At 40.2% G+C, this 16,299-nt stretch overlaps 2 protein-coding genes across 2 annotated transcripts in view; one reads left to right on the top strand and one right to left on the bottom strand.

Moving 5' to 3' along the window:
• Positions 1–2,539, top strand: part of ADCY4 (adenylate cyclase 4) — a 106,147-nt gene extending 103,608 nt beyond the window's left edge. Inside the window, 1 exon segment of the mRNA XM_026722154.2 lies at positions 1–2,539. Coding sequence (XP_026577939.2) covers positions 1–18 — 18 coding nt within the window. The 3' untranslated portion in view covers positions 19–2,539.
• Positions 2,540–7,247: 4,708 nt separating this feature from the next.
• LTB4R (leukotriene B4 receptor) lies at positions 7,248–15,981 on the bottom strand. Its single transcript, XM_026722158.2, has 2 exons — positions 15,717–15,981; positions 7,248–9,123 (listed from the first exon to the last, which is right to left on the bottom strand). Exon 2 carries the CDS (start codon positions 9,088–9,090, stop codon positions 8,017–8,019), a length of 1,074 nt encoding a protein of 357 aa, XP_026577943.1. The 5' UTR covers positions 9,091–9,123; positions 15,717–15,981; the 3' UTR covers positions 7,248–8,016.
• Between the last annotated feature and the right edge of the window lie 318 nt (positions 15,982–16,299).

Genomic DNA, 16,299 nt, shown 5'->3' with positions numbered 1-16,299 from the left:
CCCAAGCACCAATGCTGAGCTAAATCTCAAGGGGTGAAATTGAGACTCTTGAGGGTTGGAATTCTTGGTGAATTCCTCCTGGTACTTGGGGGCAGAGGTGGCTTATTTTAACAGACCTTTCTGGTTCTGTTGGAAGAGGCACTTTCCATGAAAATTGGGAGAGACAGATCCTAAGGAAGTCCCATTTTGTCTTGTATGAGGAAACCTCTAGCTCCATCACCACAGCAAAGCCATGTTTAACTGTAATTCAAGTCAGCAGAAGTGACCCACTAAGAGCATTTGTGATCCTCTTGAAAAGACAAGTTGGAACTTTCTCCTGATCTGAAGAAAGCTGGAATTCTCCAATCAACTTGAAGGCAACGGATCCTCCTTTGAGGACCTTCAGTGTTCTACATGTTTGCTAATATGTGGTGCTTGATGATGATTTGTTCACAATGTTCTTTCAATCTGGTCTGTACTGCTATTACCAATCCACAACCACCATGTTCAGAAGTCCTTTAAACTCAACCCACTCTCAAACAAAATTGAGGATCAGCTTCACAGACCCTCTGAAGATTGAGTGCATGGCATTGGTGACATTATGGGATATTGCAACAGGCAGGTCACATTTAGAGTTAAGGATAATTTGAGAATGAGGGCAGTAGAGAAATTATTATTCTCCTGGTATTACTGGGGTATTTTCTAGTTGCATAGAGCTGGTTGGATATTGACTCAGATATATCAGATGGAAGTAGATTGGCATTTTTTTTTTAGGTCAACTTCCTGCTTGGTGCCCCAGCAACACTTCCTTCTTTTGTGGTTTGTGTGTTTTGCAATGCTGGCATATGTTTGCCTGGCTAAGCAATTCATGTGGTTAAAGGAGCTTAACAACTAAGGGGATCTCCTTGCTCCCTCCCCCCGCTCTTTCTTTCTTTCTTTCTTTCTTTCTTTCTTTCTTTCTTTCTTTCTTTCTTTCTTTCTTTCTTTCTTTCTTTCTTTCTTTCTTTCTTTCTTTCTTTCTTTCTTTCTTTCTCCTCCTTCCTTGTTTCAGAATAAAAGAATAAAAGGACCTTGAAGATCTTCTAGTCCAACACCCTGCTCAGGCAGGAACCCTATACCATTTCAGACTCTTTAAAAACTTTCAGTGTTAAAGTACCTACAACTTTGGGAGGCAAATCTTTCCACTGATTAATTGTTCTAATTGTCAGGAAATTTCTCCTTGGTTCTTAATCTCAGCATTGTGGTTTTAAAGCAGGAATGGACAATCCATGACCTTCCAGAGGCTAATCTACAGCTTCTAGCATCCCTTAGTTAATGGTGAAAAGAAAACCCAGGAAAATCATTGCCAGGATAATTGAAGGGTGTGACATTCAACATTTCCTACTTTCTTCCCTTAAGGAACCATATTTAACAAGTTAGGTCCATTCTGAGGATTAAAAAAAAAACCCTCTTTCTGCCACATTGCTGAATTTGTGGTCTGCATTGGTGTTGACCTGAATACAACAAGAGTAATTTCTTCCTGAAATCTCCTTAGCTGAGATTTCCAGTAATTTACAATGAGTAAAAGCAAAATCCCACTTGAAATCTGTTGTAAGTTTTCCAGGAAAGTGTTCACCAATCAGTGGGCCGGGGACCACCAGTTGTCCATGAGAAAAAAATGGTGGTCCACAGAGAAATACCCCCCAAAAGCACCCCCAAAAGCAATTAATCCAGGCTCTGTGCTGCCCACATGGCCCATGGGAACACAAGACTTGTGTCGCTTGCATTGCAAACAACATGAGGTAGTGAGGGGAGGGGGAAAGGATGGAAGGGGAAAACTTGCCCCACTCACCCCACTTGCCTTGCCTGGCCACCTGGCTGCTTCTTTCCATTTCTTTCTTCTTCTGCTTTTGGCTGCATGCAAGGAAAGCAGCAAAGTCTTTCTTTCTCTCCCCCAAACTCCATCAGAAATGGAGGATCAGATGGAGGATCCTGCAAGGCATCCTGCTCCAAGGAGCTGTGTCTGTGCAACAAGTCTTGCAAAGACTCATTTCTGGCGGAGTTTGGGGTAGAGAAAGAAAGACTTCTGCTGCTTCTGCTGCTTTCTTTGCATGAAGCCAAAAGTCTCTCTCTCTCTCTCCCCCTGAGAACGGATCTGGAGACGGTATCCTGCAATCCCAAATAAAGAATCATCGATCGATAGGAAAATAAGGTGGGGAATTTTCCTGCCGACTGTTTTTTTGGATTTTCTCAGGGTCTCTGGTCCACTGATTTAAAATTATAAGTTTGGTGGTCCCTGAGGTCTAAAAGGTTTGAGACCCCTATTCCAGGAAGTGTGTCATGCAGTGTCTCTTACTGATGTAAAAGGAGGCCTTGCCAGAAAAAATGTCTCTATTCCAATTTTGTGTGCCCTCCCTCCCTCCCTTCTTCTCTTCCTCTCCCGCTCCCTCTCCCTCTCTCTCTATCTCTCTCTGCTTCTGTCTCTGTCTCTGTCTCTCTCTCTTTCTGTATCCCCTTTACAACCAAAGCTGGCATATTTAAATTCTTGCAAAAATAAACAGTGTTATCTATTTTATTTGTACATCTTAAGTTGTCCAAGGACTGGTTTCATGTTGCCTGTTTTCTGTTACCATTTACAGGCTTGCAGGCCTTTTCCCTAAGAACTGCAGTTCTTGGCCAGGTTTTTTTTTTAAAAGAGCATTTATTGGTGGGAGTATAAAAGCTTTGCTTGTGCCAGGAAAAGAAAATAACCTTTAAATGCTGCCTTAAAGAGATACAAATGAGTTATATGAGAATCTGGAGGGTGACAAAAGTAATATTTTATTTATTTAGAAAATTTACATAGCCATCTATTTGCTCACAGTGACTCTTGACAGCTTACAAGCAATAGAAGCACAATATAGAAAATAAAAAAATAACAAAACAATCACCCACCCACCCAAGTGACAACACACAGTCAAATTAGCTGTTTGATGGGGGCTCCATTTCACTCTGGATTCCCCAGGTTCACTGGCAAAATCAAGTCTTCAGGTCTTTACGAAAGACTGTCAAAGTGGGGGCCAGTCTAATTTCTGAATGAATGAGATTCCAAAGAGAGGGAGCTACCACAGAGAATGCCCTGCTTCTGGGTCCCACCAGATGTATTCCCTTAGGGCACAGGAGAGGCAACATTCCATGCCTCCCTGCTCTAGTGGGTCAAGTGGATGTGACCAGATAACTTAGTCCCATTTAAAGGTGACAACCAGCACCTTGAATTGCATCCAGAAGCAAATTGGCAACCCACTGGAGAAGTGACACCTGTGCACCAGAGGTGGTATTCAGCAGGTTCTGACCAGTTCTGGAGAACTGGAAGCGGAAATTTTGAGTAGTTCAGAGAACCGGCAAATACTACCTCTGACTGGCCTCGCCCCATCTATTCTCTGCCTCCTGAGTCCCAGCTGATCAGCTGGGTCTTCTTTTGTTGTCCTGGGCAACATAGGACAACAGAATGGAAAGCAGGTTGGTGGGATGGGGAGGCAATGGAGATTTTGCAGTAACCTTCCTTCCTCCAGGAGTGGGAGGGAATGGGGATTTTACAGTATCCTTCCCCTGCCATGCCCACCAAGCCATATCCACAGAACTGGTAGTAAAAAAAATTTGAATCCCACCACTGCTGTGCATGCTGAGCTCTGCACAAAACCATGGGGCCCACTGCATTTTGATTCCCGAAAAACTGCTCTGCATTCAGTGTACCCATGGAGGATAAGTTTGTCCAGTATGCATAGCATTTGCATGAATCTCACAAACATTCCACTCAGTCATCGAGTGAAGACAGACTCTTGCCCATTTGTTTTGCCCAGAATATACTTCGCTGAAACTTAAATGGTTATAGAAGTAGCATAAACTGAATCTGAGTTTCTCCCATGCAAACAACACAAAGGAAAATCCCCTCTCCCAAGCCCCCCACCCCAGCCCAGTCATTCCCTGGTTACCTGCAAATGTCCAATCAGGTTCCTGTATATTGCTTAGCAAACAGGTGCTTAATTCCAAGGTCCCCAGCTCTGCATATTCTTAGTTGACCTTGGCCATAGTTTCTCACAAAGTGCAGCTGGGTTTCCATCCCCCACTTTCTTCTTTACATTCCAATCTTTCCCTATACCCTCCCCCCACACCTGCACTAATGCCAGGCTGTCAACTCATGATGTTTGAATAGGTGAGATGCAGCCATGAAAATTCATTCTGCTGTGTCAGGCTTCAAATATTCCTTCTGAGAATGTCTTCAGATTCCCACAACAGATTTACTCACCTGCGGATGGAGTTAACGGGAAGAAGTTCTATGAATGTGCGTGACTCACATAAAAATCTGGGAGTTGACAAAAATATTTCCTCCCCCTCCCTCCTTTCAGAATCTACAAACAATGCAGAAACATATGTCAAATTTCACAAGGTTCTCCTGTGTTAATTTAGAGAGGAAAAGAAGTTACTTAGCTTTCATAAAATTGCAACGTGCTGCATGCAAACTTGAGGGCTGTGTAAGATTTGAAAATACAGGTGGTCCTTGACTTATATTGAGCCCAGAGTTTCTGTTGCTTAAACAAGATAGTTCTTAAATGCCCCATTTTATGACCTTTCTTGCCACAGTTAAGTGAATCTGGCTTCCTCATTTACTTTGCTGGTCAGAAGGCCACAAAATGAGATCATTTGATCCCAGGTTCTTGCAACTATCATAAATATGAATCAATTGCCAAGCATCTGAATTTTGGTCACAAGACAATGGGGATGCTGCAATGGTTTTAAGTGTGAAAAACGGTCGTAAGTCCCTTTTTTTCAGTGCCGTGGGAATTTGAACGGTCACTAAATGAACTGTTGTAAGTCGAGGACTACCTGTAGTTTGAAACGTATGTTTTCCAGTGCATAGGAAAGATAAGCCCTATCTGCAGCTCTTGAATGCAGCTGTGTCTTGTCCCATGCAGCTGTGATGGGAATTGGGGGAAAGACGCAGTTGCTTTCAAGAGTTGTGTTTCAGTTTCTCTTTGTATTCTGAAAGACCTTTCTTCTTCTTCTTGTGCCATATCCATCATCGGATGTTGGCTATCATGTTGGTGATCCTATTTTTATCAACAGCTGCACAAAAAAATGCTGTTGAGTTTTGTCCAAACCACTTCTTTAGATTTTGAAGCCATGATGTTCTTCTTCTGTCTGAACCTCATTTGCCTTCAATCTTTCCCTGGAGGATTAAACGAAGTATGCTGTATTTTTCTGGGTGTTGCGTCACATGTCCAAGATATTATAACTTTCACTTTTTTATGGTTTTGAAGATTTCCCTTTGCTTCCCCAAGTGGCTTATCACCTCCTCATTTCTGATTTTGTCAACTTATACATAACAGCCATCTGTAAATCCACATTTCAAATGCTTCTAGTTCCTTCAAGTGACTTTCTGTCAAAGACCAACTCTTTACTCTGTAGAGCAGGACAACAAAAATATAACATCTGACAAGCCTGATTTTTAATCTTAGGCTTATGTTGTGACTACAGAAGACCTTTTTTCATTTTAAAGAATGCTGTTCGAGCTTTCCCTATTCTTGGTTTTACTTCAGTGGTCATGTTCCACCTTTCATGTAAATTAGAATCAAGGTATGTGATCCTTTTAACTTTTTCTAGTGGCATTCCTTCCGAAGTTATTGGTGGTAAATTAATGGGTTGTTTGCTGATGACCATGATCTTGATTTCTGAGGTGTTAAGCTTCAAGCCATATTTTCAGATATTTCTGTGACTGTTGAAGAATTGAAAGTCTTCATGCTTACTGGCAAGCAGAACTGTGTCATCAGCATATCTTAAATTGTTGATCCGAACACTGTTTACTTTGAGGTCAGCATCAGTGGTGGTATGCTACTGGTTCGATCCGGTTCAGCTGAACTGGTAGTAAAAAAGGCCTCCAAACATCAGCTGAAAGGAGAAAGAAGAGAAAAGGGCAGGATTGGCTCTCCCACCTGCCCCTCTGCTTTTCTCTTCTGTTTCCTCTTAGCTGATTGGTACTGCAGGCCTCAGCTAGTGGGTGAAAAGCTGCATGTACGCATTAGGGGCACGTGCGTGCGATAACCAAACTGGTAGTGGAACAGGTAGAATCTCACTGCTGGCCAGCATCAATGTTTTCTAGTGCTGCAGTGAAAATTGATTCAGAGTAGATATTAAACAACAAAAGATCTTTGTAGAATCAAAATACTATCCAATCCTGAAAGATTCATTGGCCTCCTTGAAAGACTAAATAAGCTGATTATTTTGATTCAGGGAGTCAAGACTGTCCCAAAGCTTGCTGCCAAGCAAAGAACAAGATGGTAGACTAAACACCCCCCCCCCTGAAGACAGGATGGGTAATCCTCAGCTTACAACCATTCATTTAGCAACCAAATTACAATGGTACTGAAATTCTGGTCCCGATTGTGGTTGTAAGTTGAGGACTATCTGTAATTTAGGATGTGGAATGAAGTTAGCTCTAGTGGCCCTTATTAATTTGTTCTACAAAGTTTTGGTCTCCTGACATTCCACTTCAGAACTTTCAATTACCCTTAAGCATACCTTCTTTTAACCATAGTCCCAACAAGCAAACAAAAAGTTTGTATATTAAGTCCACCATAAGATCCTGCTGCATTGTTGTACATGAAAGCCAGCCAAATTTCAAGTGTATGTAGTTACAACTTCCATCCCATATTTTAAACACTTGCCCTTGTATGTAGCTCTATGGCCAGGTATTAATTATATATAATAAATGTCTTTTTATTGTAATGTAGATATGAAATACAGTTCAAAATGTTTGAGCATTACCTTCTCCCATTGGCCACTTAGAGCAGGGGTGTCAACTTTGATTTAATTATGGGCTGCATCAGGGTTATGTTCGATCTCAGGGGGCCAGGGATGGGTGTGGCCAGGATGGCCATGGCCAGCTTGAAATCACTCGTGTCAGGGGCACCTCTGGATCGAGTGCTCTGCCAGGGAAAATGGGCTCCTGAGCTTTGTTTTCAGCTGGGACAGCCTCCTGCGGCCATCTGCCAGTGAAAATGGAGCCCCCCCCACTCCATTTTTGCTGGCAGAAGACTACAGGAGGTTGTCTTGGCCAAAAATTGAACTCAGGAGGGCTGTGTGTGGTTCTCCTGAGCTCTATTTTCATTGGCAGAGGCACTGTGGGCCAGACTTTAACTGTTTCCATGGCAGCCCTGTGGGCCAGATCTAAGCATCCCACAGGCCAGATCCAGCGCCCGGGTCTTGAGTTTGACACCCCAGACTTAGAGGGATGCAATATTTTTTTGCAGATATCAGGACTTAAGCTCTTTATGATTCCTCTTTCTCTGGAGATAGAGATAGATGATAGGTAGGTAGGTAGGTAGGTAAGTAGATAGATAGATAGATAGAGGTGAGAGACAGAAATGAAATGATAAGATTCAGGGCAACAAAACACTCCAATAATACTAACAAAATATTAACAAGAGGGAAGGTCTTAGAGGGAAGGTCTCATGAAGGAATAGTAAAGCATAAAGCACATTTTTCTTCTCTCAAAACAATTGCAAACTAATGCATAAAGACAGGGAGGGAAGCATTCCACAAAAGTTGTGTCAATTGATTTGAAAGTGGAAAAGAGGAAACAAGAGTTTGGTTTGTCTAAAACTGAAATTGGACAAACCCTGCTCTGATTTTAAATGTAGAATTAGGGTGGGGTCTGACTGTGTGCAAGTTTGGTGTTTCATGCTCTCTAAAGTTTAGCACTTAATGAACACAGAGTCACAGATCCATCTTTTCACATGTTCAGACAGGTTTTCACTGACCTTGCCACAATCTTTGGGAAATGCTTCTTGAACATAATATTATAATATAATGACAAATAATAATAAACCTCTTCATATGTAGTCCCTGCAATTCCTTGTCAACAAATACAAGCCATGTTGCTGAATGAAATGAGTAAGAAATGAAACTGCCTACCTGATACAGAAGAAGATACAGAGAAAAGTAAGAGAGAACATTTCTATAGATCTTTAAAAAAACTGACAACAAAAGTCTGAATGTCTCCCCTTGTCCCTAGTTTCAAGTTCATGGGAGCAGGTTCAAGCCTCTTCCACCTTCTTGAGCTGAGCTACTTTCTGTAGGGTTAGTAGACATAGTTAACAACTCTGGTTTCTCATTATTTAAGGGTTCTGTCTTAGCATCTCGGTCTCGGGTTGTACCATGTTTTACACTGGACATCTCTGAGGCTGTTCCTTCAAAGAGTTTGGCCATGAAACCAATACCAGATGATCGGATTAAGGAGCCTCCGCTGAAAGTGTAGAGGATGGGGTTTACACTGCTACTGAAGAAGGCAAGGGCCACCAAAATGGGCCTACCCTTCCTCCCTGCAATTTGAACCTTTGACGAGCCACTCCACAGACCAATCACATCTAGAAGGTTGACAATATGGTAAGGAAGCCAGAAAAGAGCGAAGGCTATTACAATGAGGCTAATGAGTCGGCTGGTCCTGCGTTTCTGACGGAAACGAGTCCCTTTGAGGCGTTGACTAATCATCCCGTAGCTGTAGACAACAATGGTAAAAGGCAGCAGAAACCCAGTGATGGTTTCAAAGAGGTTCTGGAAGACTAACTCCTTACCTCCTTGGTGACACAAAATGCAATACGATGTGCTGTTATGAGTCACCACTTTCCGGTAGAGGAGAGAAGGCACAGCTAAGAAAAGGCTCATCACCCAAATCGCAAACACCAAAAGCCGGATGGTGCGCCTGGTACGGATTTTCTGTGAGACAAAAGGTTTGGAAACAGCCAGGCAGCGGTCAAGGCTCATGAGAGCAATGAGGTAAACACTGGCATACATGCTGACCCCACAGATGTAGTAGCAGATTTGGCAGACAGCCTGACCCATTTCCCATTTCTTGGCACTTAGGAATCGCAGGAAGAGAGGGGCAGTGAGGAGCACTGCCAGGTCAGCGATGGCTAAATGAAGAATGAGGAGGCAGGTGACTGTCCGCTTGCGAACCCAGCAAATGGCTGTCCACACTACGAAGGCATTGCCAGGGAATCCCAAGATGAAAGCAAGCGACAGTACCCCTATGCCTATTGAGGCTCCTGACAGAGGCTTGGAAGATGTATTGTTTTGGTTTTCAATACAACTAGCCATGGTCCTGTTAGCGGTCAGGAGGTGGAGTAGGCACTGTGAAAAAGAGAAGAGAAGCAGAAAACATTGTTAAAATCCTATGTGCCGTTCTCTTCTTCCATCTTAAAAGCCTCGTGGTTCTTAGCTTGTCAACAACTAACTGTAAATCAGTCCTCTACAATGATAATTTTTGGGTTTCCTATCCAACATTCAAAGGAGCCCTGTGTTGCCAGCTGGCCTAATGAAGTGTGTCAAAACTTAACTAGAGGAGGAACTGGATAAAGAAACAAAACCATCCAACCATCCATTTGTATGATACTGCCACCTGTTTTTGTTCTTTGTTTCTATCACAATCTATCAACAGATTCTCCCTCTGGGCAGGCTTCCCATCTAAGTTGAAGTTTAGAATTTAAATGATAAATAGTGGCACCCAACATCACTGTGAGCTAAAAGTACACAAACTTCTAGTTCTTCTATGCTGATGGAGCAATTTCCTTTGCAGCTGTTACACAAATTGTGAGGCAACAATTTAATGATGTGGAAATAATGGTAAGTAGACTTTGGATATGAAATTGCTGCTTAGAGTGACTTCCTTCCTTCCTTCCTTTCCTTCCTTCCCCTTTCTTTCTTTCTTTCTTTCTTTCTTTCTTTCTTTCTTTCTTTCTTTCTTTCTTTCTTTCTTTCTTTCTTTCTTTTTCTTTCTTCCTTTCTTTCTCTCCTTCCTTCTTTCCTCCCTCCCTCCCTCCTCCCTCCCTTTCTCTTTCTCTCTCCCACTTTCTTACATGAAGTAGGTTAAATTCAAGTAGAAGGAAATGTTATAGTTTTCTGTGATCTTCAGGAAAAAAAACGATGCATCCTTTCCTTTCAGTCAAGGTTAGAATAAGAGGAACTGCATTTTTAGGACACATGAAATTTTTGGTTTGCACCTTATTGCGGTTTAATGTTGATGGAACAGATTGTTCTCCAATTGCATAATCCAATGAGAAGCAACAACTCATCTACATATATCTGGACAGTTATTTATTATCAGTGAAAGGATACCAAAATTTGTGCCTCTTTGTTGGTAACCAATGGAGACCAAAATCCTCAAAACCATAGTTAATGTGAGCGTAACTTTCATTGGTCCCCTGCCATAAACTTTGCTATTCCTATGCTTATTTGCTTAGATTATGCTGGCTGAGGAATTTTGGGAATAGAAGTCCATTTATCCTAAAGTTGTAGAGGTGGAGAAACACAAGTTTAGATTATGTTAATTAGGTAAACTTCAAACAGTAGCATAATACTGACCTTTGGTATAACTTTTCTTTACAAAATTGTCTGTGAGGCCTCAAGAACACCAAGAAAATCTCTACTGTTCATTTAGGAATGTGGCCACTTGTCCAATAAAAAAAAGAATAAAGAATATTCTGAAGGACCAGAAACCAGTGACAGAAAACTAGTTTCCCTTCTGGCATCCCATTTGGTATGGCCGCCATTTTGGAACAGCATCCATAGAGCAGTATTCATTGCTGCATTGACAAAGTCAGTCAGTGGTGGGATTCAATTTTTTTTACTACCAGTTCTGTGGGTGTGGCTTGGTGGGTGTGGCAGGGGAAGGAGACTGTAAAATCTCCAGTCAGAGGTGGGATTTGCCAGTTCTCCGAACTACTCAAAATTTCTGCTACCGGTTTTCCAGAAGTAAGTATATAAATTGGGTGATCCACCAGGTGGAGTGCAAATGCTCAAGTTTAATGGCCTATGTCTATGGAGATTCTTAGTCATTCAGGTTATGATTGTCCCAAAGGTGCTTTTTTTCAAGAGGCAACTGACTTTCTGATTTTTCTTCGAAGACATTTCGAAGAAAAACATCTTCAAAAGGAAAACCAAAAAGTCCAATTTCCTCTTGAAGAAGACACCTTTGGGACTTCAGTGACCTATGGTTCTTCACAATTACTTGTGTACAAGGCAAGAAAATTATTTGAGTTACTTCAACTTCCTGACATCTGCATTTTCACCACTTCATTTGCTCCCATGAGCATTAACAGAAGCTAACCACACATTTCCAAGGTATGTGTGGCTTCTCAGTAACCTCCCCAAACCCTAGGTAGGACTCCGTTGCTGAAGACTTAGAACATTGGAACACAGAGTTGGAAGAGGCCTTGGGGGTCTTCTTGTCCAACCCCTGCTCAAGTAGGAAATCTTATACCGTTTCAGACAAACAGTTGTCCAGTCTTTTTTTGAAAGCCTCCATTGATGGAGCACCCATAACTTCTGAACGCAAGCTATTCCATTGGTTGATTGTTCTAACCATTAGGAATATTATCCTTAGGATAGTTTCTCTCCTTGGTTAGTTTCCCTCCATTGTTTCTTGCCTTGCTTTTTGGTGCATTGGAAAATAGTCTGACCCTTCAGCATTGTAGGAGACCCCCTCAAATACCAGAATGCTGCTATTATGTCTCCCCTAGTCCTTCTTTTCACTAGCTTAGATATACCCACTTCCTGCAACTGTTGGTTATATGTTTTAGCCTGAAGCCTCCTAATCATTGTTTTTTAAAAAAAAAAGTTTTTATTTTTTACAACAAACATACAGACAAAACATTAAAACATAAAACCCTCTTTCAGTTATATACATACAGTGTGTCAGTTGGTTACAAGTTTTGTACTACCCTTTTTTTTTACCATTACTCACAAGTTATATAAATTCTCACCTTATCAATCTAACTTGTGCTTATGTAATATCTATTATTAATCATTCATTTAACTAAACTATTTTTCCATCATTCTATATGAGATATTCTAATTTTCATTATGGTTTAATCTTATACATTCACTCAATGGCTATATATTTTATATTGTATTCTATATCAATATTAACTTTTATTATAAAGCTTGCTAATCTATTTCGTTACCATGTCTTTTTATCTAACCATTGATAAAATAAATCCCATATCATATAAAATTGTTTATCTTCTTGTTCTCTAATTTCAAATGTCAATTTACTCATTTCGGCACAGTCCATGATTTTCTTAATAATTTCCTCCTGCATAGGTATTTTTTTCATTTTTCCAATTCTTAGCAAATACAATTATAGCTACTGTTAAAACATTTACAATCAAATATTTCAATTCTTTATTGTATATTTCTGGTATAATTCCCAATAAGAATATCTCAGGTTTAAAGTCTATGTGTTGTTTTATCATTTTTTCCAACCATGTGTGGATTATAGTCCAATATCTTTTTGCATCCGAGCACGTCCACCACATATGGTAATATGAGCCAGGTATCTGATGACATTTCCAACATTTATCCAATTTATTCTTGAACATCCTCACAATTCTCATCGGGGGTAAGTGCCACCTGTAAAGCATCTTATACAAATTTTCTTTACATGCGGTTGGCCTCCGAGCCATTCTTGTTGCTCTTCTCTGCATTTTTTCCAGGGCCTCAACATCTTTTTTATATTGTGGTGACCATAACTGGATGCACTATCCCAAGTGTGGTCTTACTAAGGCTTTATAAAGTAGCACTAGAACATTATGTTATCTTGATTCTACCCATCTGTTAATGCAGTCTAGGATACTGCTTTTCTTTTTCTTCTTCTTGTAGGACCTATTTTTTTAAAGAGAATTAAAACCTGATCCTAGATTTAAAATACCCTGGAGTACAGTCCTTGACATTTGATTTGCAACTGTTCTTACTTTTCTGTTGGTGCTGGGGAAAAAAAAAGACTTCTGGCAGTCCTCACACTTATGACTGTCAGAATATACCTATTGTCACATCACCACAAGTAAGGTACTTGACAACAAAAATGTATTTTATTACTGTTGCAGTGTCCTGATATCATGAGATTGCCATTTGTGACCTTCTCTGCTGGCTTCTGACAAGCAAAATTAGTGGGGGGGGGAGGGGGGGCTGGATTCATTAAAAAGTTGCATGACTCACTTAAGGGCAAAAAAAGTTATAAAATTGAGCATGGTCACATAGAGAAAGAAGTTCCAGTCCCACATAGCTATAAATCAAGGATGAACTATGTCTGCAGGTTGTCTGAATCATAGTTCCTGCAAATTGCCAACAACGTATTACACAAACCTAGAACTGAATGTGCAAGGTTTCAGATAGACAGTGAGCATTTGGTGTTCTTAAGTTCCTTAAATTTTGTCATCTTTTATTTAAAGGAAAGAAAATGAAGAGTGTTACTAAGTTTACACTGACCAGCTTTTCCTTCTTTCCTTCCTTCTTTCCTTCCTTCTTTCCTTCCTTCCCTTCCCTTTCTTTCTCTTGCCTTCCTGCCTCTGCTTTTCTTCTTTCCTTCTTCCCTCTCTTTCCTTCCCTTTCATTTCCTTCCCTTCCCTGCCTGCCTCTGCCTTCCTTCTTCTTGTCAGATTCCAAGTAAGGCAACCATTATAAAACTCCAAGGTACTTCAATTCCTCAAATAACAGGTTTATTAGGATACACCATCTTGGCACTAACTAGTGGAAAGCCAGTACTGAAAGTTTCCTGGCTTTCCACATCAGTTTTCTCAATTTTCCAAAACAATGTGTCCCATTGTCCAACCAGGATGTGAAATGGTTTCCTGGAAACTTTGCTCCTCCTTCCTCTGACCAAGCAGTCGTGGGAACGTGGCTAACTCATTGTCTAGCTATGTTATTTTGGTTGGAACTCCATCCACCTCAACTCTCCCCCATTTTGAGCTCCCAAATGTAACAGATAATAGATAATCCCACACCATTTCTGACAAATGGCAGTCCAATGTTTATCAAACTGACACACTCTCAAATGGGAGGCCCCACACCATTTCTAACAAATGGCAGTCCAGTGTGTCAAACTAAATTCATTATGAATAACCCAGACATACACCAATCCGCCACCAAATCAAATTCAGGCTTGATACTTTTCTTCTTTCCTTTCTTCTCTTCCCTTGCCTGAACTCTGAAGGCATTAATCAAAAACAGAGGATGATTAGAGCCAATGTTTATCCAATATCTTCAGTTAATGGCCGTCATGCAGGAAAGATGATGTTAGAAAGAAATAGCAACAAGTCAAGAAATTGTGTTGTGTGATTTAGTAGTATACAAGCAGTCTTCAACTTACAGCAATTCATTTAGTGACCACGTTACAACAGCACTAAAAAAAGTGACTTATGACTATTTCGCACACTTACAATCATTGTATTACCCTTGTGGTCAAAATTCAGATGCTTGGCAACTGGCTCATATTTATGACAATTGCAGTTTCCTGGGGATATGTGATCCCCTTTTGCGACCTTCTGTCCAACAAAATCAATGGGAAAGCTAGATTCACTTAACAACTGTGCTATTAACCCTAACAATTGCAGGGATTCACTTACCAAAGGTGGCAAGAAAAGTCGTAAAATGGGGCAAAACTCATCTAACAAATATTTCACTTGGCAATAGAAATTTTGGGCTGAATTGTGGTTATAAATTGAGAATTACCTCATGTTACATCTCCCTATTTTTTCCCTGTTTAAGATAGAAGCTTGCAGAGCTTGCTATTACTATTATTATTATTAAGACAGGTTGTAAAATGGAAGCTTAGAATGAAGAAAAGGAATAGATTATAATACAATAGCAATAAAAATATCTGTTGATTAACAATGGCAAATTCTGTACTTTGTGTTTCAATGCATGGAACAAAATCTGCGCCAGTTAGCATCAAAAATGTTAGGAGAACAAGATTAAATTTTTGGTTGATCTATGAAAGGAAAATATCTCTTCTAAGATTATGGTTTGTAGAATCTACAGACTCCTTATCTAAAATCAACAATCAAAATTTGGAGGCCAATTTCTCTCTCATGCCCATTTATGCAGATTAAACAGATTATCCCCACCCATACACACACAAAAGCCAAATCAGAAAAAAAATATTTTCTGTGGGAGAGCAGGAAGACTAGTTCTGCAAAGTGCCTTATTCTGACATTATTATTGTATGCAAAGAAAGCACCCCATTTTCCAGCAAATTGGAAGTTTTCTAACAGTTTTTCAAACATGAATATCACCTCAGGAAAAGAAAGAGAAAAACAACATCTCTTTACATTTAGCCCCTAACAACCTTTCTACATTGGACAAATGTGCTGTTTTATCTATCAAATGTAATAATAATAATAATAATAATAATAATAATAATAATAATAATAAACAACTATAATAATAATAAATACAAAAATAGCTGAAGTCACTGGCTGAGCGCACTGTGAAGCCATGAGGTCAAATCAATCTGAATCTGCCAATTTTTCCCTCAAAATCTCAGCTCTAAGAACTTGGCTGTAGAAATGTGGAAGCGAGGAAAATTGCATTGGTTAAAACGGATCAAAGTTTTCCTCACTATGTAATTCACATGAACTTTCACTATGCCCTAGATTCATTTATCTCATAAAGTTGTCATGGGATCAAATGAGAGAAGCCACAGACCTTTCTGGGCAATCGGGAAAAAGGATAGGCTGTAAACACTACCATGATTTATTTGTAGCCCAACACTCCTCCCAAGGAGCATTGTTCCTTGTCATCCCAGACAACAAATCCTTTTTCAACTAAGCTTGGCTAAGAAGCCTTCTCCTTCTGGGGTTCCTGCTTGACTTCCCAACCAGAAGCTGGGTGCTCAATCCAGTGCACTACACAACTTCTTTATATTGAAATGAGAAGAGCATGCTTACCCTTCAATTTTCTTTCTCAGCTCTTATTTCAATCTCCTGCTTCTGTCTTCTTCTGAGGCCAGCCTCTCACTTTGTCTTGTCCTTTGTGGAGTTTTTTTTCTTTGCTCAATCTCTTTTTTTGGTCATAGCACCTTCCACTAACTCAAAAAGGAAGTGATAGCAACTTTCAGAGAAGTTGGGTAAGAGATTTTTTTTGTTTAATTTAAAAACAGTGATGAGTTATTGTAGACACAGTCAGCTTCTGGAGTTGATTGTGTGTATATGTGTGTGTGTGTGTATTTGTGTGTGAGTGCACTGATGTTGTTATCTGCACTGATGTTGCCTTCTTTTTTGTCCTTTTTGGCTTCTGGATTTCATGAACTCATGCTGCCTGTCTCCCCCTTTCCCCCCTCTTTTTAAAAAAACCTTTAACGTTGATACAGAGTGTACAGATGTACAAATACATATCCACAGAGATATATGCTCACTTCCCTCTTTCAAAAAAGTACATTAACAATACTCTGCTTTCATGGAGAAAATCCGTCTTTGTGGTCTCTAGGAATCTAAAACAGATAATCAATCAATTGTTCTGTGCTTGCTTTAT

The sequence above is a fragment of the Pseudonaja textilis genome, chromosome Z, assembly GCF_049901715.1.
Source record: "Pseudonaja textilis isolate UNSWEBS1 chromosome Z, rPseTex1.2, whole genome shotgun sequence".
NCBI classification, from domain to species: Eukaryota; Metazoa; Chordata; class Lepidosauria; order Squamata; family Elapidae; genus Pseudonaja; species Pseudonaja textilis.
This window is presented reverse-complemented; position numbering and strand designations above follow the sequence as displayed.

What these genes read in the sequence shown, in the direction of transcription:
- LTB4R (XM_026722158.2), bottom strand. Translation starts at nt 9,090, where the DNA reads ATGGCTAGTTGTATTGAAAACCAAAACAATACATCTTCCAAGCCTCTG.